This window comes from Macaca thibetana, chromosome X (genome assembly GCF_024542745.1).
Source record: "Macaca thibetana thibetana isolate TM-01 chromosome X, ASM2454274v1, whole genome shotgun sequence".
Taxonomy (NCBI): Eukaryota; Metazoa; Chordata; class Mammalia; order Primates; family Cercopithecidae; genus Macaca; species Macaca thibetana.
In genome coordinates this window covers 105288616-105313846 of record NC_065598.1, presented here as the reverse complement: position 1 = coordinate 105313846, position 25231 = coordinate 105288616, and the positions used below count along the sequence as shown (strand labels likewise).

Genomic DNA, 25231 nt, shown 5'->3' with positions numbered 1-25231 from the left:
AAAATTATTTACAGTTATCGTTATGTTCAGTTTTTAAAATTCTTACAACACTCTGTGAGGAAGGTAAAGAGTAGATTAATAAATTTTAACGTCAACCTTGTACTTCACTCCATAATTTATTTGTGTCATAGTAAGTTATTTTAAGCTAGTATATACCCCTATTCAAAAGTCAAGATTTAAATATTTTTGCTAAAAAGTAAATGGGGCCTGGCACGGTGGCTCACGCCTGTAATTCTAACACTTTGGGAGGCTGAGGCGGGCGGATCACCTGAGGTTGGGAGTTCGAGACCAGCTTGACCAACATGGAGAAACCCCGTCTCTACTAAAAATACAAAATTAGCCAGGCTGGTGTCGCATGCCTGTAATCCTGGCTAATCGGGAGGCTGAGGCAGGAGAATCGGTTGAGTCCGGGAGGTGGAGGTTGTGGTGAGCCAAGATCGTGCCGTTGCACTCCAGCCTGGGCAACAAGAGTGAAACTCCACTTCTCAGAAAAAAAAAAAAAAAAAAGGAATTTTCTGGCGTTTAAAAAACTTTCTATTTGTCATTAAATATGAGGGATGGGTGGGGTTGTCGTTAAAAAAAATAAATAAATAAACACTTTCCCAAAAGGTACATATTTAAACTGAATTTCAAAGCTGAGATAAAAAGTATGGCTCAGAAACTGGAGATTTCAATTAAGCCTCAGGTAAAGGAAGCAAATAGGCAGAATAAACCACACAGACAAAATGTCAAACCAAGCAATGTTTGTCTTTGAGCATCTTCCATTTCTTATTTTAGTAGGCATCTCACTGGTTCCCTGTGTCTTTTACCCTGCTCTTTGTCACGGGTAGCAGAACAAGCTAAACTTCCTTAAGCAAAACTGTCCTAAGCAATGTATACTGCAGAGACTTCCTAAAGAGAGATGGATGGATTCATTTGGAAACCTCTGTGTGCACACTCTAATTTGTATTCATTTTTCCCTGAAGAATGATTACACCTATATAATTAAAAAGTTGCCTTTGAAAACTATTGGCACGAAAAATGGACAATAATTAACCACCCATCCCTCATTTTTTAAAACCATTTTATTGTGGTATGATTGACATACAAAAAGCTGTAAAAATGGAATGTAAACAACTTGGAGAGAATAATCACCACAATCTATGCCATAAACCCATCCATCACCTCCAAAAGTTTCCTTCTGCCCTCTTTTGTATTGTTATTTGTGTGTATGTGTGATAAAAACACTTAACATAAGATTTACCCTATTAGCAAATTTTAAAATACACAATGCAATATTGTTAAGTATAGGCACTATGCTGTACAGTAGATCTCTGGGACATTTTCATCTTTCTTATGAAACTTTGTATCATTTGACTAATACCATCCTGTTTCTCCCTCTACCCAGCCCCTGGTCACCACCATTCTGCTCTCTGCTGCTTTGAGTTTGACTATTTTAGTTTCCTCCTATAAATGGTATAATGTAGTATTTGTCCTTCTGTGTCTAGCTTATTTCACTAAGCATAGTGTCCTCCAGGTTTGCCCAAGAGAAGAGTTTCTTTTTTAGAGACAGGTTCATTATCTTCACTTTAAAGCCTATTTTGGTTCTAAGAGTCTACAACTTGGTATGTCAGGAGTGAAATTTGTGTGCTTGCAGTTCATTAGGCACTTGATAGATCTACATCAGTATTTATATATCTCCATACTAATGACAGGGGAGAATTTATGTAACAAAATGAATGATAATAGAATTATTAGCTAAGATTGGAATATTTCTCTTGGCATTCAAACTAGACTCTGTCTTTGAGTTTAGATGAAGAGAATGGGTCTAGGATAAATAAGCATTGCTTATTTGCTTTAGTTTTTACCTTACTTAGATAAGAAAAATAAAAATAAATAAACTGCTTCAAAATGGATAAAGTGAAAACTATCAGAATACTGCATATTTATCTATGCAAAGAAATATGACTGTTGTCATGGATATGTAATTTGGTGTCTCAAGCAAGAAGGCATCAGAGAATGTGAATATGGCATAATTTATACGATCTTTGACCTAGTATTCATACTTCTAAGAAATGCGAGGGAATAATTTTATAGTCTTGAAGTAGGAAAATGACCCAGAAGCCATAAAGGAGATACATTTTACTACTAAAAACTAAAAAACAGACAACAACAACAAAAAACCCCACAATATTTATCCAAAACAAGCACTCAAAACAGAGAAAAGCTATAATGGAGAAAATATTTGCAATATCTCAAAGGGCTTATTTCCTTAATATACAAAGGGCTCTTATGAATCATAAGAAAAAAATGAAAAACCAAGTTGAATATGGGCAAAGAACTTGAGCAAGTAATTTATATAAGAAATTCAGACATAGTGAATTTTTTTTTTTTTTTTTTGAGATGGAGTCTCGCTCTGCAGTGGTGCGATCTCGGCTCCCTGCTACCTCCACCTCCCGGGTTCAACCAATTCTTCTGCCTCAGCCTCCTGAATAGCTGGGATTACAGGTGCCTGCCACCACACCTTCCTAATGTTTGTATTTTTGGTAGAGACGGGGTTTCACCATGTTGGCCAGGCTGGTCTCAAACTCCTGACCTCAAGTGTTCTGCCCGCCTCGGCCTCCCAAAGTGCTGGGATTACGGCATGAGCCACCGTATCCAGCCAGTGAAATATTTTCATATGTTCATTGGCTAATAGTGAAAAGCAAAAAATTAAGACAGTGTTTTTGGTATCTGTCAAACAGTTCAATCTAGTATTGGAGGAGGTATGGGGAAATGGGCATATTAATATACTGCTGGTGGGAATATGAAATAGTATACTCTTTTTTAGAAGGCATTTTTACATTTTTATAAAAAAAATTTTAGACTTACAATAGAGTTGCAAAAATTATACACCATTTCCATGGGACCTTTACCCAATTTCCCCTAATGTTAACATGTTACACAATTATAGTATAATTATAAAAACTAAAAATGTTCCTAATCTGGGTATCTAATGTTTTTTCATGATTTGATTGAGATTATGCAATTCGGGCAAGAATACCACAAAAGTGATGCTGTGTTCTTCTCAGTGAATCAAGCTAGGGCTTACATGGTATAGATGCACCTTATTACTGGTGATGGTAACTCTGATCACCTAGTTAAGATGGTATCAACTGTGTTTTTCTACAGTAATGTTATTATTTTCCCTTTTGCAATGAAGTAATATCAATACACTTTTTATTAATACATATTTGGGGGAGATACTTTGAGACCATGTAATGTCCAGTTTCAGCTTTTGCTCACCAGCATTAGCATTCACTGATGGATTTTGCCTGTAGTAATTATTCCTGTGGTGCTCTAATGGAGATTTTCTATTTCCTTTATTCCTTCTACATTTATTAGAATTTTTCTGTAAGGATGATTAGTCTCTTCTCCCTCATTTACTTATTCAGTCGTTCATTTATATTAGTATGGACTCATGGATATTATTTTATTCTGTGGGATATAATCTAGTATTACTGTTATTTGTTGCCCAGGTTGTGTTAATACCAGCTTTGGCCATTGGGAGCTCTTTTTGGGTTGACCCCTGTGTCCTTTTCACATGACCCCATTTAAAAAGATTCAGCCCTCCTTTATTCCTTGGCACCAGATGACACTAACTTCATCTTGACTATTTCCTGCCTCAGACCTGGAATCAACTGCTCCAAAGAGCTCTGGTTCCTTTTCTTAGAGAATTGTATTTGGAACCCAAGATCTGTGTGCTAGATATGCTCATTGCTATTGGGGTATCACTGCTTCTAGGCCTGGAGGGCAATTTTTTAATAGACTAAATATAAAATCATACCCTTTTGAATCAGCAATTCTGCTAGATATAAACCCTCTAGAATCACTAGCGTAAGTATATTGATAGGGATGTTCATTGTGATCTTTCGAATGATCAGAAATTAGAAAAACCCCAAATGTCTACCAACAGAGAATATGGGTTGACTTAATTGTGATGTGGTCATATAATCAATGGAATGCCATGGAATGGTTAAAAAGTAGATCTGTGTATTCTGCCATGGAAAGACATGTAAGAGAGTCAGTTTTTTGTTTTATTTTTCTTTTTGAGACAGAGGTTTGCTGTTGCAACCTCTGCCTCCTGGGCTTGAGTGATTCTCCTGTGTCAGCCTCCCGAGTAGCTGGGATTACAGGCGCCCACCACCATGCTCGACTAATTTTGTTTTTGTATTTTTAGTAGAGATGGCGTTTCACCATGTTGGCCAGGCTGGTCTCGAACTCCTGATCTCATGTGATCCACCCACCTCGGCCTCCGAAAGTGCTGGGATTACAGGTGTGAGCCACTGCACCTGGCCCAGTGTTTTTTTTTTTAAAGCAAGTTGCAGACATGTATAGATGGTATGATTCAATTTTTGTTTAAAAATTTTATGTGTTGGCCAGGCAAGGTGGCTCATGCCTGTAATCCCAGCGTTTTGGGAGGCCGAGGTGGGTGGTTCGCTTGAGGTCAGGAGTTCAAGACCAGCCTGTCCAATATGGTGAAACCCTGTCTCTACTCAAAATACAAAAATTAGCTGGGCGCTGTGGTGTACGCCTGTAGTCCCAGCTACTCAGAAGGCTGATGCAGGAGAATCTCTTGGACCTGGGAAGTGGAAGTTGCAGTGAGCCGAGATCATGCCACTGCACTCCAGTCTGGGTGACAGAGTGAGACTCCAGCATCTCAAAAAAAAAAAAAAAAAAAAAAATGTATGTGTGTATTAGAATATGCTTAGAAAAAGGGCTTCAAAGTTACCCACCAAACATAAAAGCTGTTATTTCTAGGTGGTTGGATAAAAAAGGACACTTTCACTTCATTTGATATATTTTGTAATGTTTGAATATTTTTATTTTATTGTTTGTTTATTTATTTATTTATTTTGAGACGGAGTCTCACTCTGTCAGCCAGGCTAGAGTGCAGTGGTGTGATCTCAGCTCATTGCAACCTCCGCCTCCCGGGTTCAAGTAGTTCTCCTGCCTCAGCCTCCTGAGTAGCTAGGATTATAGGCATCCACCACCACGCCGGGCTAATTTTTGTATTTTTAGGAGAGGCGGGGTTTCACCATGTTGGTCAGGCTGGTCTCGAACTCCTGACCTTGTGATCTGCCTGCTTCAGCCTCCCAAAGTGCTGGGATTACAGGCGTGAGCCACTGCGCCTGGCTCACATATATTCTTAAGGGGAAAAGAAAAGTTTCTCCCACAGCTTAGCCTGTGAGCGACACCTTCCGTAGTTTGGCTTACTACAGTTTTTTAGTACTGTTTTTAATGAGTCATTTTCTTGTTCCTTTATGGTTTTTAAAATAAATTTTAAGTATACAATTTTTATTTTTGAAAATTTTGGAAGACACTAAATCAGCAGAAAAAACCCAAAATATATGCAAATATTAAAACAATTCACCTCTAATCCTACCACCCAGCAATAACTATTAGTATTTGAAATACATTTTGCTAATTTTTCTATGAGTATATAACACTCAAATATATGTATGTATGTAGAATGGAGTCATACATACTGTTTTTGACCTGTATTATTTCTTGATAACAACATTTCTAAACATTGAAATGTATTTTAGTATGGCAGTTTTAATCTACTATTTACCAATATGTGATTTATGTATACTTATCTAAAATAAGACTTATCAAGGACCATTGCGTAGGGAATTGTTTTGAAAAGGACTTGGCCAGAATTTACTTTTAGATTTGAACATTAAGTGCTAATATTTTTATATTTCTTAATATTTTTCTTTTTTTCTTTTTGTTTTGGAGACCGAGTCACTCTGTCACCCAGGCTGGAGTGCAGTGGTGTGATCTTGACTCCCAGGTTCAAGCGATTCTCCTGCTGCAGCCTTCCCAGTAGCTGGGTTATAGGCATGCACCACCACACCCAGCATATTTTTGTATTTTTAGTAGAGACAGAGTTTCGCCATGTTGGCCACGCTGGTCTCAAACTCCTGACCTCAGGTCATCTGCCCACCTCAGCCTCCCAAAGTACTGAGATAACAGGCATCAGCCACCACCCCCGGCCAAAAGCTTTCTTAATATTTTTCCACTGTTTTCTGAAACATTCTATTTTAAACTTATTAAGATCGATTTTTGAGACATTAAGTACAGGACGATGATTTTTCGTGCTTGAAACATTTCCAACAGATGCTATCACAAGTTTAGTATTGACTTTGCTTGTGGAAGAATGTTTTCAAAATATTGGTTAAGAGACCAACTTATTTGCAGAGAGGGCTAGAGCCAAACACATTAATGATTTGTTTTTAAGTCTGTCCCCAGATATGAGGGTTGTCTGAAATTGAACACTGCCTTGTATTTTTATCAGTTTTTACTTTTTTTTATATCACTTTTTGCTGTCCTATTAGCTACATGGACTTCGTTTTGCTCACTGGCATTTGGTGAGTTGGGCTTTTTCAGTGCTGCCTTCTTTTCTAATGGTAAGATAATAAACTCTTGATGCTGTATTATCTCTTTTTTCTTTTTTTAATGCCACCATGTTACTGTTAGGTTGAAAATAAACAATATATGCTTCAGTCTGTTAACAATTTGCTAGGCTAAGACTTTCTAACTTTCTTATGTTACAAAAACCTTGCGTATATCTGAAGTGAAAGAGTCTGAAGTTTGTTTTACAGTTTTAGCTAAATCATCCCAATTCCTGATCGTCTGTAAATGCAACCCGCATGGTGGTAATCTGCCTAGTTTTTTTATATTAAATTGTTTCTTCAATTTGTTTTAATATAATGACTTTAACAGGGAGGTGCTATTTTGTAGGAGGAGACTAGGAGAGAGGAGAGTGCAGGATCAGTTTTTCTGTTGTGTAGAACTAAATTAGGCTAGGTTACAAAATGTGATTTGGTTTCCTTTTCTTTCCTGGGTAGCTGCTACTTTCTTTCATTTTTTTGTGATGAAAGAAATGGCTTTTAAGGTGATAGGCATTGAGAAAAATTACTTCCTTAGCATTAGAGAACCTCTGAGAGTTGCTTCTCCTGCTTAGCCAATTTGGGGCTACGAGAATGGAGATGAGTAGAAGGTTTAAGCTGGGGCTCTCATCCAGCTTGGAGAATTCCCTGACACTCTCTAGTACCAAGGGTCAAGAGTTGACTATCCTTTGCAAATATTTATTTATGGAGTTATTTTCCAAATTAAGCAAACTAGCAGATAGTTTTATGTTTTCCCTTATCCCTCTCCCCGCAACTTCCACCTTTAGATCTTTAGATGATTTTATAGAAGGATGGGTGTGTTTTTTTTGTCATTTATTTTTAAGTTATTGGAATTATCTATGGGGGAAATGTGTATGTTTTTATATAGAAGTATGAAGTTTTTCTTTCCCAACATTCTCCTTGTGAGCTCTTTGGATCTTATTTTAATATAAGTGCCCCACCCCCCCTTCATGTTAATGGCCAGTGTTAGCCTTCTGGAAGAAAAATAAGAACATATGAAATGGCATGACTTCTGTTTATAAGTAGTTTTAACTATTTGTGTTAAGACATATACTGATGCTGTCCCTGGTAACCCCTCAACAAAAGTAGATTGTGGATATTAACATAAAGTTGAAAGTAGTTCACTGTTAGTAACTAGTCTTTGTTAGTAATAGGCTTGGGTATAAATCATTCTTTCCTTCATCTCTTTAATAGTAGCAAGGAGAAAATTAACTGTCTGAATTAACACCAGCTAGTTAGTGTGATGATTACAGTTATGTGGATGTTTGTATGACTTCCATGGAGGCGTCTAGACTAAAAAAACAAAAAAACCCAAAAAACTCGAAGGGTTATTCTTGTTACGTAATCATATGCAAGTAGTAGTGAATACTGCTGGATGGAATAAAGCCTCAGTTATTTAGAGTATAGCATCATGCCCAGGGAGCCCCAGCTCTGTAGAAAGCAATATCAAATTACTGAAGGGCCTTATTTTACTATTCTAAGTATTCAGATGGTAACTAGTTTATTCCTGCATTGTCCAAAATAGGTCAAACCCCAACCCTAAACTGACAAACATTTCTGATGTATATATCTTTTTCCTTATCTTTTCTTTCCTTCCTTCCTTCCTTCCTTCCTTCCTTCCTTCCTTCCTTCCTTCCTTCCTTCCTTTTTCTTTTTCTTTTTCTTTTTCTTTTTTTTTTTTTTTTTTTAAGACAGGATCTCACTCTGGTTGCACAGTCTGGAGTGCAGTGGTGCAATCCCAGACTCAGGTGATCCTCTCACTTCAGCCTCCTAAGTAGTTGGGACTACAGGCATGCACCACCATGTTCGACTAATTATTTGTATTTTTAGTAGAGATGGGGTTTTGCCATTTTTCCCAGACTGGTTTTGAACTCTTGGATTCAAGGAATCTGCCTGCCTTGGTCTCCCAGGGTGCTGGGATTATAGGTATGAGCCACCATTGCCTGGCCCTTTTGGTGTATATCTTGAAAAATGTCACAAAAATGGTGTGTTTACAGACTGAAAGAAGATGGAAATATATTTAGGTTTCTACTTAGATCAGTGTCATATTTGTATTTGGGAAGGAACCTTGTGTTGTTTCGAGGAACTTACTCGTTTTTGGTTTCGATGGGAGAATAGATGCCTGCAGTCATCTGCGTGTGGGGATGGCTGTCTTGTGTGACTGACTAGTTTGCTGTGGTCAGACATTGTCTCTGTGTCTGAACATGGCTTTGGTCCTGACCATGGGGGATTCAGAGATACAAATAAAACCGTTAAGAACATGACTCTTGCTTCTTGTCATTTTTCCATAGAGTTTCAACTACTGTTACTTAGAGTCTGGCTCAGTTACTTTCTGAGATTGTAATAGCACTAATTCTAGTCAGACACTCATCTCTAGTCATTTCTTGCTTTTCCTTTAGTAAAAAGGAAAAGCTTACGAGCTAAGGTGCGCAGATAATGTGAATAAGCACTCAATATTTCTTTTAAAGGGGTACTTTTCTCATGTCATTGTACTCATAAATGCTGTCTCTTACTGCAGATTGAAATCACAGAAGATATTCGTGTTCTTCTTAAGAGAAAAAGAGGACATTTGTAAGTATTTGTCCTTTAGAAATTCTAAATGTGTAATTTTATTAGCTTTTTGAGAAAAGTAAGTGACCATACTAATGGGCATCTTGACTCTTATAGAGGAAAAACTCCACCAATATTTATGATTGTGTTTAAAAAGGCACTATTTTATACAGCAAAATAGGAAAACATTTTACCCTGTGCAGCTTCTAAAATTTTAACCATTTGCCACTCATTTGTAAAAGAGCAAGAGGTAATTAAAATCCAAGCAACATCTTTCTATTTGAGTCCTACCCAAAACTGGATCAGAGATTAGAGTTCCAGTTCTGACTACTGAGGCTTATAGAATATGTGTCTTTGGTAAACTACTTAGTCTCTCATTATCTCAGTTGCCTTATCTTTAAAATGGGTTTAATAGTAAGTACACAATCAGGGGTTCATTATTATTATTATTATTATTATTATTATCGTTGTTGTTGAGACAGAGTCTCGCTCTGTCTTCCAGGCTTGAGTGTAGTGGCGCCATCTCAGCTCACTGCAACCTCCGCCTCCCCCTCCCGAGTAGCTGGGGTTAGAGACACATGCCACCATGCCCAGCTTTTTTTTTATATTTTTAGCAGAGATGGGGTTTCACCATGCTGCCCAGGCTGGTCTTGAACTCCTGGCCTCAAGTGATTATCCCACCTCCGCCTTCCAAAGTGCTGGATTATAGGCGTGAGCCACCGCACCTGTCCTCAGTGGTTCGTTATTGTTGATGAAGTTACATCCATAGCAGTTTATGCTTGCCCTGATGCATTGAAGCTTATTGTTTTTTGTTGTTGTTGTTGTTTGTTTTTTGCCCCAAGATGGAGTCTTGCTCTGTCACCCAGACTGGAGTGCAGTGGCATGATCTCGGCTTACTGCAGCCTCTGCCTCCTGGGTTCAAGCAATTCTCCTGCCTTAGCCTCCTGAATAGCTGAGATTATAAGTGCCCACCACGGCGCCTTGCTAATTTTTGTATTTTTACTAGAGCAGGGGTTTCACCATGTTGGCCAGGCTGGTCTGAAACTTCTGACCTTGTGATTCGTCCACCTCGGCCTCCCAAAGTGCTGGGATTACAGGCGTGAGCCACCATACCAACCTGAAGCTTATTCTTTGAGAGACAGCCACAATGTGTACCTGTGCCAAAGCTTATTGAAGAATAAACTTCAATGTGTTGGGGCAAGTATACATAGAGGCTGTCTCTCAAACTGATTTAAGTGTATTTCTGATCTTCATAAATTTTTAAGTAGATGTTTCGTTGAGGCATCTATTCTAGACTACAATATGGAGTAAAAGAAATACAACAGAGCACGTAAAATTAAAATCATAGTGTTTGAGGCTTGGACTTTGAAATTTACCTATTCCTATAATCCCCAATTATCGACTTTTAGACCAGTGCTGGTTAGTGAAAACATTTTCACTGGTCCATGGTGAAGTGAGAAAAATAAGGACAGAAGATCATGAGTTTTTAAAAGCTAAACATTTTCACTTTAAAGGAGTGCTTCTTACGGAATATATATTTCTAATTTAGGGGAATTAAACATGTTCTTTATCTCGTGAAATGATGGTGATAATAAATGGTAGGGCTTTAAAAAAATTCATGCTCGGCAAAACAACAACAACTTGGTAGCTCTGTGTCATTTCCCCCTACGATTCTTCTTTCTTTTACATTTTTTACTGTTTTGTGATATCTTAAAATATGAACCCAACTTCTCATTTTACAGATGAGGAAACAGACATTGAGAGGTTAATTTGTTCCAGGTCTTACAGCTCAGCAGCTTGTGAACCACGACTAAAACCCTATGTGTGATACTGTCTCTCTAGAATTCCTGGTCTTCTGAAAATTGCTTTCATTTTAATAGGTTATAAATTTGAAACTGAAGATATAGTAGTTCTTATGTGCTAATAACTATTTTTGATTTCCAAGTATAAAGAAATTCAAAAGACCATGTTCTTGTATAGCTAAGTGCTGAAGTCCACTGATTAGCCTGCATTAGAAGAATCTTAAACATGGCCAAAGATTTTTATCAGCAGATCAGAATTAGCTGTCACCGAATTCAGCTACTTAGGTGTTACATGCTCCCCAATGACTGACAAAGAAGTTAAAATATCAGTAAAGTTATTATTTCCTTTTGGAAGTTGACAGACTATACTGCCACTGTGAAGAGTGTAGTATTCAAACTTCTATAGTTAATTTAACTACAGAAAGTACTGTTTTCTCTCTCACAGATACACACCCACACACACACATACATATTTATACCAATCAATCTGCAGCCCATCTAGATTTGGAAGGGAAAAAACTACCAAGGTGAAGAGTAGAAGTTACCAGAAACATTGGCATGAACATATCTGGCCAGTTGTTCTGTTCAGGAGATTGCAGATAGTACTCTGTGACACTTTGGAGGCTCCCCATTAATTGCCGTTGTCTGAACTTTCCCAAAGTATGTTTCAAAATGGAAATAATTAACTTCCTTATCACCCTTGTCTCACTCATCTTACTGAAACATAAGCCAGATAAACAAATGAATGTAGAAGGAGAGAACGGAATGAAATGTATTCCCAATCCTAATGCGGAGACATTAACTCTAGGGGTACTTTTCCATGGCTTCTTATATTTGGCTTTGTGTGACTTACTTCTTTACGTAGGAATTCTTTAATTTCTGAAATGTCAGACATACTCAAAATGAAATGCTAATAAGGATAAAATGCATTTTTGAATTACCTGCTGTCTTTAGAATATGTGTCCTTCTGTTCTTTACTACGGCTAATATGTGAGTGTTGACTATATGGCCATAAAATTTCAATATGCAGCAGATTATTGAATAATCTGTCTTTGAGTCCTTTAATTAGAATCACTTCTGAGATCCATTTAATACTGAAAAGCAGAATGAGTTTTTTGTTTTTTTAATCACGATACAATTTTGTATTATGGTAGTCAGGCAGCTGAATTATAGTCATTTATTTGGCCATTTTATAAGAAATGGTTTAAGACTACATTGTTGCATAATTTATTAACAGTCTGACATATTGGAAAGAACATTCACAAACTAACCTATTAAACTGGTTCCTCCTCTAGCAGATGGGGAGGGCAGATCATGTGGCAAAAAAGGGCATAGTTGTAAAATTCTCCCTGTAACATGAAGATATTCCTATGGGAAATACTACTGCTGCTTAAAGACTTTTTTGGAACCTACACTCATGGTTGAAAGCCCTAAGTTGTATTACTTTATTATAATAAATATGTAAGATTACAGGAAACAGATGTATAACCTATAGATATTTTGTATATTCTTCACTTGAAGAAAACACATTTGTTATAAAAGTTAACTTTAAAGTTAAATTCTATAACCCAATTATTTTTAGTTAACTTCTGTTAAAATCATCTATATATCCCAACAAAGAAAAAGCACCCAGTAAATTGAAGACTTTGTAGATAAAATTAAGTCTCCACTGTGGTACAATGGGCAGTTTAATTTAGCAGCAAGGTTTTGTGTACAGGGACCTGCAGCAGTTACTCTTTAGCATCAGTTGGACAACATTAACATTGTCATTGTGCTATCTGCTGCCCTTCTACAGCACTGAACCATTTGTATTGCTCTCTAAACACATATCACCCAGAACTTAGTTTTTGTCCCTTTTTCATTATGTTTAATAAAGTTTGATTATAGCATCATGCTTAGCCAGCAGGTGCCACTTCTAGCCTGATTTATCCTCAAGATTCCTTAGATGTAAGCTTTGGATTAAATTATTTACAACCAGTTATTGGATTAAATTATATACAACCAATTCCCATCTTTAGAAATCTACATTTTAAAAAATCAAGTATATCTTGATCACTTGAAATGAGGAATAGATGTATAATTATACACAGTGTAGGTGAAGTGTGTAGGCAGCAGCATTGACTCCTAGAGCTCCTCATTTTGACATATACAGATAGGATACCGATTATAACATCCTATGACCTAGAAACAACATTATCTGATGCATGCTGGGGATCTTCTTAAGGCATGATGGGAGGGAACTCACTGTAGAGCATTAAAAGTATCTTCAACATGGCAGCTGAGGTGCTTTCTTTGCTGGGAAAAGCTGCAAAGAGACTGGCAGAATGGCGAATTCAGGAGTTAATACCTCTCCAGGTGATGAAGTAAACAGGTTCAGTTTATCTTGTGAGAGACGCACCCAAAGATCAGTCATAATTGTGAAAAGCTTTCAGTCAACCTAGCCAGGCACAGGTGTAATGTGTTGGTATACAGCATCTATATAGTATCTTAGGTTTTGTTTTGCTTTTCTTGGTTTTAAAATGTATTTATTATAATTACTGTGTATTTGAGTTTAAGGTTTGATTGCACAAGTTATTTTATATTGAATAGACTGCTTGTTATTTGCAATATAACAATCTGAATCAGATGAGACAAGTGCTATAATGATACATGTATTTTACATGATTATTTCATCTTGCAGACTGATGAAAGATCTTGTTAGCAACTCTTAATGCCTTTATTTTCTTAAGGTATTGTCATTCTCTAAGTTTTAATGTTAAAGTATAAAGTTAATTGTAATGTCTCTTGTAAAGTTAGATTTCATTTACAAAGTGAAACCATTCTTAACCTAGTAGTTGAGCTTTCTCTTGTATATTTTACAATCATTCCAAAAACAATTTGGAAGTTTTTAATAGTGTGTGAAAGAAAGTAAGATTTTAAGGAAGCACTCCGCCCCTTTACAAAAGTCTTTGTGGTGCAACATCTATTTAGAAATATGATCTTTTAAAGTACAGCAGATAGTCTTATCTGTTTAATCTCTTGGAGCTTTTATAATTGTTTCCTGATTTAATGTTTACTAGTTACAACTAATCTGTTTCAGAAGGCAAATTGTCTTTTTATTTGGTGTTTAAATTACTCTTAAATAATGTATAACTTGAAAATGAAACTTTAAAAAAGTAGCACTTATATTGTTAATTGTTGATTTTCAAATTGATTTAAAAACTATTGTAAGATCTTATATCAAAGACAAAGTTAATTTGTCACTACTGTATGTTTCAACGTGGCAGATGCATGGATCCTTGCTTGGTTTAGTTCATTTTCTAAAACTTTTGAAAAAATGTCTTGGCATTAACCAACTGCAGTTCAGTAGTTTTTCTCTTTCATTCTCAAATTGGTGTTGTGTCACATGCTTCTGGGTAAGACGATTTCTTCTTTTAAATTCAGACTTTAATTAATATGTAGTGTCTGTTTACTTTGTGTACTAGAGCTTAATGTATCACTAATGCTTTTTGTGTTTAACCTATCTTGGAGTGTTTGAAGTAACTGGAATGAAATACTTATTAAATCTCACCTCAGAACAAAAATATAAAATTGAATCTGATTTTCACTAAAACTTCTAGTACTTACTGGACATCTAGACAGCCCCCGCCCCCAAACAAAATGTCTTAGGATATAGGACAGATCATTGCTCAAAATTGTTGCCAGTATTTCTTCATACCCAAAGTCTGTCACTCTCACTTATTTAGATTATACCAGTATGACTAGGATCACAGACAACTGAGCTAAAAACATGGACTTTAAAATCAAATCGACCTGGGTTCAAATCTCTACTCAGCTGTGCTATCTTGGGCAACTTAATCTCTCCGAGTCTGTTATATCTTTAAAATGAAGGTACTACCTCAAAGGAGTTTTCTGAAGGATTAAATGAGATAATAGATCTGAAGGACTTAGCATAGTACCTAGCCTGTAGTAAATGCTCAGTACCTGGTTATTACTATGATTCCCATATGGAATGGTGAAGTTCAACAGGAGCAATTAACTATCCAGTGACTGAAGATAATGCCCTGCCTTTTTCTGGCTGACATACAAATACATGATCTCAAGGAAGCGCCAAAGTCCACGTCCTCCTAATGGTGGGATAGCAGTATCACTCTTCATACATGGAAGGACAGCATACCTTTGTGAAAAGTATCAGTGAAGATGCACATAGTGCAAATTGTGTAATCTTCATGCTTTTATAACACCAATCTTTTTCCTCTGTGCAACAGGCAGTTTTTCCAGTTTCATATTTTCTATTAAGCAACTAACAACACATTCAAGTTTATTTTAATTACCAGGGATTTTAAGAGTATAGTATTTCCTAGGATGTTGACATGGACAAGTAATTGTTTTTAAGATGATTAAAGTTAGCTACCTTCATGCTATTATACTTGCATATATTTTTACCTTATAGATTCAGAAGAATTCCGGTACATTCTTAATTCAGTAAACAGTTTGAAGCTAACACATGGAGGCACTGTTCCAGTCACAGATTCAGCATCACATGAGACAAACTCTCTGCCTTGTGAAGCTTATATTCTACTGGGGGCATAGACAGTAAACATGAAAAATAAAACATGGTATATTAGTGAAAAGTACTGTGGACAAAAAATAATGCAAGTAAGGGACATAAAGTGTGGGGAGTCCAATTTTAAAAGAAGGTGGTTGGAGAAATGCCTCACTGAGAAGGTGTTCTTTGAGTAAAGAAAAAAAAAAGAAGCAAGAGAATAAGCTATGTAGGTGTCTTGGAAGAACATTCCAGGCAGAGGGAACATCAAGTACAAAGGCCATGAGGCAGGAACAAATGGGATTGCAGAACAGTGTTCCAGGGAAAGCGTACTGGGAGGTGAAGTCATAACCTTGGGGTAGGGGAAAGATTATATAGTCTTACAGGTTATAGTAAGGACTTTAGCTTATATTCTGGGTGAGTCATATGGGAATTCTTTAAAAGATTTTGAGCAGAGGAATGGTATGATCTAACTTACATTTTGAGAATAGTACTGTGTCTTCTGAGTTGAGAATTTATTGTGGGGGTATGAGGTGGAAGCAGGGAGACTAGATCGGCTATGCCATTTATCCACTTGAGAGATGATAGTGGCTTAAACCAGGATGGTAACAGTGGAGGTGGTGAGAAGTAGTTGAATTAGATTCGACTGTTTTGTAAGTCAAACCATTAGGATTTGCTGATAAATTGCCTGTGGAATGTGTGAGAAAGAGTGGGGGGGGGTAAAAGGGTGAATCTAAGGTTTTTGGTCAAAGCAAGTGGAATATATAGAGATGGGCAAGACTGGGTGAGATAGGATTGTGGAAAGATGATCTCAGTTTTAAACACGCTAAGTTTGAGGTATTTAACTGACATCTAAGTGGATCTGTTGAGGAAACAGTTGAATATACAAATATAGTGTTTAAGGCAGACTTCCAGGCTTGAGGGAGAAATTTGGAAGTCATCACAACATATATGTGGTATTTAAAATTATGAGGTTCGAAGACCAAGCCCCATACCATTTAAAGGCCAGGAATATGAGGAAGAAGCAGGGGGAAAAAAAAAAAAAAAGACCGAAAAGGAATAGCCAGGGAAGTAGGAAGAAAACCTGAAGAATATGGTCTCCTGGAAGCTAAGTGAAGAAGTTTAAAGCAGAAAAGGGCTCAGCTGTGTTAAAGGCTGCCAGTGGGTCAAGGAAGAAGAGAACTGAGCTTTAATTGACCTCTGGATCTAATAGCATGGAAGTCATTGGAGACCCTGATGAGGAGAACAAGTTTATAGAGTGGTAGGAGACATAAGCCTGATTGTAGTAGATTCAAGAGAGAATAGGAGAGAACTGGGAGACAGAGAGCCATAGACATGTCTTTCAAGGAATGCCAAAGAGATAGAAAATAAATGGGCTATAGCTGAAAAGAAGATGCAAGGGAGGGAATGATTTTTAAGATGAAAGAAATAACAGCTGGTTATGATGCTGAAGGGAATAGTTCAGAAGAGCAGGGAAAATTAATGAGGAAGGAAGAGAGGGAAGAATTGGTAGAGTAGCACTTCCATGTCCTTATAAAGACAGGGTGTAATGCACAAGTGAAGGGGTTGGCCTCAGCTTGGAGCATCAGCAGTTCATCCATAGTCACAGGAGAGAAAAACAGCATGTGGCCACAGATGTGATTAGGTGGGTAGATGTAGCAGTGAGAGTCTGTGGAAATTCTCTTTGGATTGTTGCTGTTTTTTCTGCAGAATGGGTCAGCTGCTGAGAATGAGTCTGGATGAGGAATGTTGGTGGTCTGAAGAGAGTAAAGTATGAAATCCAGAGGAGTGGGCCAGTGAGTGGACTAGTGCAGTGTGGTCTCTCTGCATCAGGGAGAGGCCATTTGAGGTAGCAATCACAAGTTTAAAGTGAGACATTCAGCACAGTTGTGTGTTTCTCACAGCAAATTCAGCTGCATAGGTATAGGTACAGATTAGGTGGAGAATTGGATAGGATAGAACCAGGCTGTGGTTAAGATGATTAAGTACAACCAAGTGAGGGCGTGGCAAGAGAGATGAGAGTATTTATCAGGGACCAAGCATGATTAGCTATGGAATTTAAGAGGAAGAAGACAAAGGTTTCTCCCAAAAGCACTATAAAGGAGGTAATATAAGCAGTATTCCTGTTTTACAAATGAAGCCACTAATATAGACCTTTCTTTTTTAAATTATACTTTTAAGTTCTGGGATACATGTGCAGAATGTGCAGGTTTGTTACATACGTATACATGTGCCATGGTGGTTTGCTGCACCCATCAACTCGTCACCTACATTAGGTATTTCTCCTAATGCTATCCCTCCCCTAGCCCCCCACTCCCTGACAGGCCCCTGTGTGTGATGTTCCCCTCCCTGTGTCCATGTGTTCTCATTGTTCAACTCCCACTTATGAGTAAGAATATGCAGTGTTTGATTTTCTGTTCCTGTGTTTGTTTGCTGAGAATGATGGTTTCCAGCTTCATCCATCTCCCTGCAAAGGACATGAACTCATTCTTTTTTGTGGCTGCATAGAACCACATTTTAAACCCAGATCTGTGAGCCTAGAAAATTTTTGTTGTTTCTCTTATGAGACATTATATTCTGCCTAATGATGGGTACGATGCTCAGCATCATACCCTTACCACCTACTCTTTTTTTTTTTTGAAGTAAAATGAAATGTTTAAATGTTTTTTGAAATGAATTTATCAATAGACTGAGTATAACACCTGACAAGGAAGTATTATAGTTTATGATGATAGGCAAAACTGGGCAGAGGCTGGCTAGTGTACTTGAAAGAGCACTGGGTGCTCGATTTGTGCTCTACCATTCATTTGCTTCTCTGTAAGATGAGGGATCAGACAGTATCAGTTGTTCAAATATTCAGCTGAACTGGAAGTTCCAAGGAGTACCTTCAGGGGCTGTCATAGCCTCCCCTACCAGAGCAGCTATGCTTTTTGCTTTCATCTACACTTGTGTTTTTATATAAGATTCTATTCAAATGGATGACCCATGACCCCCTCACTACCTGCAGAAAGAATTTGAAAACCTCTAGACTAAATGATCTCTCTGGTTTCTTCTCACCTGAATGTTCTTTGAGCTTTGCCTACTGTGTGTGTGTGTGTGTGTGTGTGTGTGTGTGTGTGTGTGCATGCAATGTGTGTATGTCTGTACTAACCATTATGAGGATTACCTAGTAAGCATTTCTCTTTCTCCAAGACTTAAGGCAAATATGTATAAAAGATTAAATTTATGTAACATCAATAACTAAAAAACACACAGTGCAGTTTAAATCCAACTAAAGTATAGGCTCTTCAAAAGCTATTTTCTATTTCTTTATATATCTTCAGCCTTAAGTCTGAAGAGTTCTCAATTGAGGATAAGGTGGTACTCACCCCTTAGGGGCATTTTATAAATCTGAAGACATGCTTTTATGTCTGCTAATATTGTCTCTGAGAATGTATGTTTCGAAACAACTATTTTTTAAAATTTTAAATTAGTTTCTTTATGGTACTCTTTTATAGTACCAGTAAGAAATTATTTTTTAAAAATGGTGTGTTGGTAGATTATGACTATCCTTTGATGTTTATGAAGAGGTATCACAAAATATTTGTCATAAGAAAGAGGTGTTGGGTTTGATATGGTTGAGAACTACTGGTCTATGTTCTATACTAAGGCACCCAGAAGCTTGGAAGTGATGGTAGTATAATCATATATCAGATTGAATGGTAGATACTGCTAATGATGTGTGAAATTAGAAAAATTAAAGATTGTTCTGGACTTGGGTAGCCATGAAATCTTCAGTAGGAGGAGAGGATTGTTAGAGGGGATCTTACATTCAGCACTATGATTAAACACTTGACATGACACACCTTATCTTGAAGAAATGAATGACCAGACTTGTCCAAGAGACTGAGAAAGTACTTTCCAGGTAGGGTATATCATAGAATTTAAAGCTGGAATGGCCCTAAGAATCACCTAGGCCAGACATTTTTAGTTCAGGATTGTTGCCCTTTGAAGTTCATGGATGGATTTCAAGGAACTTGTGAATCACTTGAAATTGTGTCTATCATTTAGCATGTCTTTCTGAGGGGAATTGGGTTCCTAGTTCTCATTCTCAAAAAGGCCCATCATCTCTAAGAGGTTAAGGCCTACTGATCTAGTGTGGTCCCAGATTCAGACAGATGGTTTGCTCAAGGTTACACAGCCAGTTAGGGGCAGAGATGAGGACTGACACCCAGTGACTTCTAGTTTCTTGCTGATTTCACTATACTCAGCTAAACTACATGAACAAAGGCACAGGCAGGATTAAGCTACGATTTTATATTAGATGGCATAAAAACAATCAACTAGCCTGGGGTCAATTGAATTAAGTCTGTCAGTCTGTTTCTACAAAAGTTGCGGAAGGTTGGGCTTCAGTTTGTCTCTGCAAAGTGAACTAATATTTTGATTTTTCTTGTTGAAATATGCTACGACTCACCAAAGTAGCTTTCTCAGTTGAAGGTAAACTCTTTGAAAAATATTCCTATTCTTAGGCCGGGTGTGATGGCTCCCGCCTGTAATCCCAGCACTTTGGGAGGCCATCGAGGGCAGATCACTTGAGCCCAGGATTTTGAGAACAGCCTGAGCAGCATGGCGAAACCCCATCTCTACAAAAAATGCAAAAACACTAGCCAGGCATGGTGATATTAGCACATCTGTGTTCCCAGCTGCCCGGGAGGCTGAGGTGGGAAGGATCTTTTGAGCCCTGGAGGCAGAGGTTGCAGTGAGCTGAGATCACACCACTGCACTCCAGCCTGTGTGACAAAATGAGAGCTTGTCTCAAAAAAAAAAAAAAAAAAAGCAAAATTACTATTTTTGAGCCTGTTTCCGTAGTTTCTTTCCAATGGCACTGTTTTTCTAACCTGCAGCAGCCCCCAGCTTTCTGCGTAATCCAATCAAAATTACTTTGCCTAATTTGTTAAATCTTGTAACTACCGTAGCATATTTAGTCAAGTGTATTTAGCATATTTAGTGTATGCTGTGCCCCAGTCAGACTAGTGTCCTTGCTATTGGTACTTCCTATTCTCCCAAAGTCCTTTCATTCCCACCTTCGTATCTTTTTTCGTACAGTCCCTAAGCCTGGAATGCCTTCCATTCCTCTTTCATTTCTAGATGCCCAACATAAGGTCCAGCTTAAATCTAATCTCCACAACGCCTCTCCTAGTTACTCTTGGCCATTTTGCACTTTCTGTGAACTCCTTTTGCGTTTATTGCTTATACTACTGCCTATACTGCATGTGGTAGTTATGTATTAGTTATGTATTACCACAAGGCTTTTCAGTGGAAGTGCTTTAGTGGTCACCTTGGGAGTTGGGATTCAGGGAATTCTGGTGCAGGACTCTAGACATCCCCAAACCCTGTTTTGGCCAGAGCAACTCCACTTTTTAGTGTTATATATGGGCAGTTTGCAGTAGTGTTTATTAGAAGAGATGGTTTAGTTGCACCCCCTGTCCCCATGCCCCCAAACAGTTTCAAAAACACTGGATCTATCTTGTGTGATAGTTGACTCATAAATGTTAACTTATAATGGCCAAGGGCCAGGAATTAATACAACTTCAGACTTGTATTACCACTCCTAGGCAACTGGTGCAGTTTTGAGCACAAAGTGGACATACAGGAAATGATTTTACAACTGTATTGATCCCATATGGGAAACAGGAGATAGTAAATAGCATTACCTGAGAAATGTACCTTAATGAAGAACTCAGAATAATGTTTCTGGGTTGACCTTTGAGAAGTAAATCTAAGTTGGTAGTTTCTGCCCCCCACCCCCCGCCTTTGGATATAAACTTAACACTATTTAAAGATGTCTAGTTTACATGCACATGTTTAAGAAAAATCTCATTGGCATACCCTATTCTACCACAGTTTTGCCAGACTTAAATATCATATTCATGCATTTGCGTAAGCATTAAGGTTGTTGTTCAACTCACAGAATGATATGCAGAGTACCACTACATCTAGAAATCTGGAAAAAATTAAATTCAGAAGTTGATGTGCTCAAAGACATTTATGTCAATAATGATTACAAATGGAAAATGCCAGCCTTTCAGACCAGTTATTTCAGCTTTCTGTAATTAATTGTGTAAACTAATAAAGACCTGAGTATTTAAATCAATTGTGCTATCAACTTGTTAATACTCTTTTTTTTTTTTTTTCTCCTGCTCTCTGCTTGATTCATTGTCATCACCTACAGGCGTACTTTATTGTCGGCTTCCAAAGATTACTAACTTATCTGTATCACTGAGATTGAACTGCCTTGGCTGTACTGCTCTTCTTACTGCTGCTTCTATTATTGCCTTCTTCAGCAAAATAAGGCTTTCAAAAGCCAAAGAATAACAAGAAATAAGCACCATTTTAGAAGCCTTTCCACTATGAAACTTAAGCTAAATGTACTCACCATTATTTTGCTGCCTGTCCACTTGTTAATAACAATATACAGTGCCCTTATATTTATTCCATGGTATTTTCTTACCAATGCCAAGAAGAAAAACGCTATGGCAAAGAGAATAAAAGCTAAGCCCACTTCAGACAAACCTGGAAGTCCATATCGCTCTGTCACACACTTCGACTCACTAGCTGTAATAGACATCCCTGGAGCAGATACTCTGGATAAATTATTTGACCATGCTGTATCCAAGTTTGGGAAGAAGGACAGCCTTGGGACCAGGGAAATCCTAAGTGAAGAAAATGAAATGCAGCCAAATGGAAAAGTTTTTAAGAAGGTAAAGTATTTTGGTGCTTTTCATTTATGTTTTAAAGAGTAAGACACATTTGTTTTATTATAAATGGAGTGCGTTTTAAATATGCTGGCATTCTATTATAGTGCTGTGTAAAACTACTCAGAAGCCGTTCGTAGCTTCTTTATGTTCACTTAAGAGCATTTTTAGAGTTTTATGCTTTGGATAGTATTTTAATTGCTTGTTTGAATATACTAATATTAGGGAATGCATCACTTTAACAGTTAATTCTTGGGAATTATAAATGGATGAACTACCTTGAAGTGAACTGCAGAGTGAATAACTTTGGTAGTGGACTCACTGCACTGGGACTAAAACCAAAGAACACCATTGCCATCTTCTGTGAGACCAGGGCCGAGTGGATGATTGCAGCACAGACCTGCTTTAAGTACAACTTTCCTCGTAAGTGCCTTGTGTTTTTGGAGCGGGGAGAGAAGAGTCTTTGCTTGCATGTGAAAATTGTTTTGAGATGCTTCTGTTTTCAGAGTAGGTGTTGTTTAGCCATTTTACACGGAAATTACGTCCACAATACATTTTGTAATATTGCGGCTAAAAGATATCTGATAGCTGCTGTTAAATATAACTTGTAAGAACTAATATGGGAATTGGCAGCTTTAAGGGATATGATTTACACTTTTATTTTCCAATTGGAAATGAATTGTACCTGAAAGAGTTGGAGTTTGGGGGTATTTTTCAGGGATGAAAAATATACTCTATACAAAGAGTACTGATTAAAAGAACAAAAAACCATTTCTTAGGATAATTCAAGTTCATTGCTACACTTCGAGACCTCTTATTTGACTTATTCCAGTTTACATGTGAAATATGCATGTGACAACTGGAATTGGCATTAGCTATGTTAGAAAGTAAAATTGAGTATGTTTCTAATACTCAAGCGTTTGTTGTTGCCACTGTTTAAGAAGTAAACAATGTATTGTTCCATACTAAGTACTCCATTGTTTGTTGAATGAAATATAATACTGTAGGGTAGGAGTGAAGAACTTAAATTTCAAACAAAAAATAGATAATATGAAAATGATCCCCTATGTACCCATTACCCACTTTCAACGATCAACAGCTTGTGAAAAGTGGCTATTTTTAACCACGTTGTTTCTAGTTACCAATCTAGAGCTGAATTTTCAGTTCTTTCTAAGTTTAGCAAATGTCCTTTGATTCCAACTGATCTTGGTTTAAGTTTATGTTATCTCTGGTGGCTCCTAAGGAGTAGATCTCCTTGATCTCTCTAATTAAGGTGTGGAGGTCACCAATCACATTGGACATTGGACTCACTAAAGCAGCTTCTTAGAAGGAGTAAGGACATTATCTGTGGCTGATCTTATGACTTAAGATCCTCAAGATTTTCAAGGACTTATCCATTCTTTGGAGGCTATGGCCAATGAAAGTGTGTATCAAGAGGAAGCCCTAGCTGGGCCAGTCTGACCTGAATTAAGAGTTCAGCCAGTACCAATTGGCCTTGAGCATCTTAATTGACAGATTTTTGATCAGCTGTGGCAGTGCGAGTGTTTCTGGGTTTCTTCAGGTTTAGGAAGTGAGAGTTCTGGGAATTTGTAAGGAAAACTTTGGGCTCCGAGGGAGTTTGAAGCAAGGTTAAAGGATGGTGACAGAGACTATGAAATCAAATTAAAATACACAATGTCTTTGTGTCTCTAAGTGTACCTATTATTAAAGACTGACTTCAATAATATCCATTTCTAATAGATGTTTATTACTTAATATTTCTGTTTATTTTTATTATGTAGTTGTGACTTTATATGCCACACTTGGCAAAGAAGCAGTAGTTCATGGGCTAAATGAATCTGAGGCTTCCTATCTGATTACCAGTGTTGAACTTCTGGAAAGTAAACTTAAGGTAAATATGAAATTTTCTTTTAATTCATGGTTGCATTGTCTGGCAGGACAGAAAAATATTCAGTAAGTGAATTTTTGTTGCAGGCTCAAATTTAATAGCTGGTTTTTTTCTTTCTGCCTAACAGACTGCATTGTTAGATATCAGTTGTGTAAAACATATCATTTATGTGGACAATAAGACTATCAATAAAGCAGAGTACCCGGAAGGTTTTGAGATTCACAGCATGCAATCAGTAGAAGAGTTGGGATCCAACCCAGAAAACTGTAAGTACAGCAGTAGAAACAATTTTATTTACCTATTCCAGGTTAGTTATTTCGGTAGGTTAGGGAAACAAGTGATATGAGTAAATCCACAAAAGTTCTTTGACTGAAAAAAAAAAAGTTTAAAACTCTTTAAAAACCATCAAGACCATATATGATTAAGATTTTCCCTCCATTTCTCCTCAAAAAAAGTAAGTTAGTAAATTTCACTAAATGGTTGAGATGTAATCAGTGGTTCAGACTTTATGGCAGTTGCTGCCAAATGTTTCTTCATTTTTTAAATAACCCACTATAACCTTCCAATTTGGGCCTCATAAAAGAAAAATATTTCAGGCCTTCCATTCAGTAAACTTTCTGAAATAAATGCTTAATGCTAGTTATCTTAAGGATGTTTCAGAGGATGCAAAACTGTTTACCAAGATTAATGCTTGGATGTATTTTACCACTGAAGTGGTAGTTGGTATTTCATTTAAAGCAAGTAAGTGTACCTTGTAGCAAAATGTCAGTTGGCCATCAGGGCAGAGAGTTGAGGAAATTAATACTCCATTTGAAGAGTTTTCTTATCATGTTTAATGCGATGGTCATAATACCATACTATAATGAGGGAAAGGATACATTTTTGCAGGAGAAAATGTTGGTCGAACCACTACTCAGCTTCTGAACATTTTACTGTTAGAGAATGAACATGCGTTTATAACAACAGGTATGGATTATAGCTTTCTGCCATGTGTCCAGAATGGCAGAGAGTCTGAGGTTTTACCCTGCTTGCTGGCAAACAGATGAGCCTGCAAAACTTCTTGGGGCCATAGACTTTTGGGTCTGAGATGAGGGACAGTTTTTTACTCACAACAATAGCAGTAGCCAGAGTATCATATCAACATTTGTGTCATAAGAGAGGAACTCTGAGCTTAAAGAACCTGAATATCTTATTATCTTATTGTACTGGACAGTAAGCATGCCTGCTGTTTGCTCTGGGGAGAGACACTATCTCTTTGCAAATATCCTTGTAAAGATAGTCTGGAACAAAGTCAATGT

General features: G+C 37.3%; 1 protein-coding gene across 7 annotated transcripts in view; it reads left to right on the top strand.

Annotated features, from left to right (window-relative positions):
- Positions 1 to 25231, top strand: part of ACSL4 (acyl-CoA synthetase long chain family member 4) — a 111501-nt gene that overhangs the window by 55196 nt on the left and 31074 nt on the right. For 3 of the 7 annotated variants that reach the window (XM_050777619.1, XM_050777620.1, XM_050777618.1), the window contains exons 2-6: positions 8953 to 9005; positions 21523 to 22051; positions 22291 to 22468; positions 23827 to 23936; positions 24061 to 24199. In XM_050777619.1, coding sequence (XP_050633576.1) covers positions 21701 to 22051; positions 22291 to 22468; positions 23827 to 23936; positions 24061 to 24199 — 778 coding nt within the window. In that variant the 5' untranslated portion in view covers positions 8953 to 9005; positions 21523 to 21700. The other 4 variants (XM_050777622.1, XM_050777621.1, XM_050777623.1 and 1 more) reach the window with 3 other exon arrangements.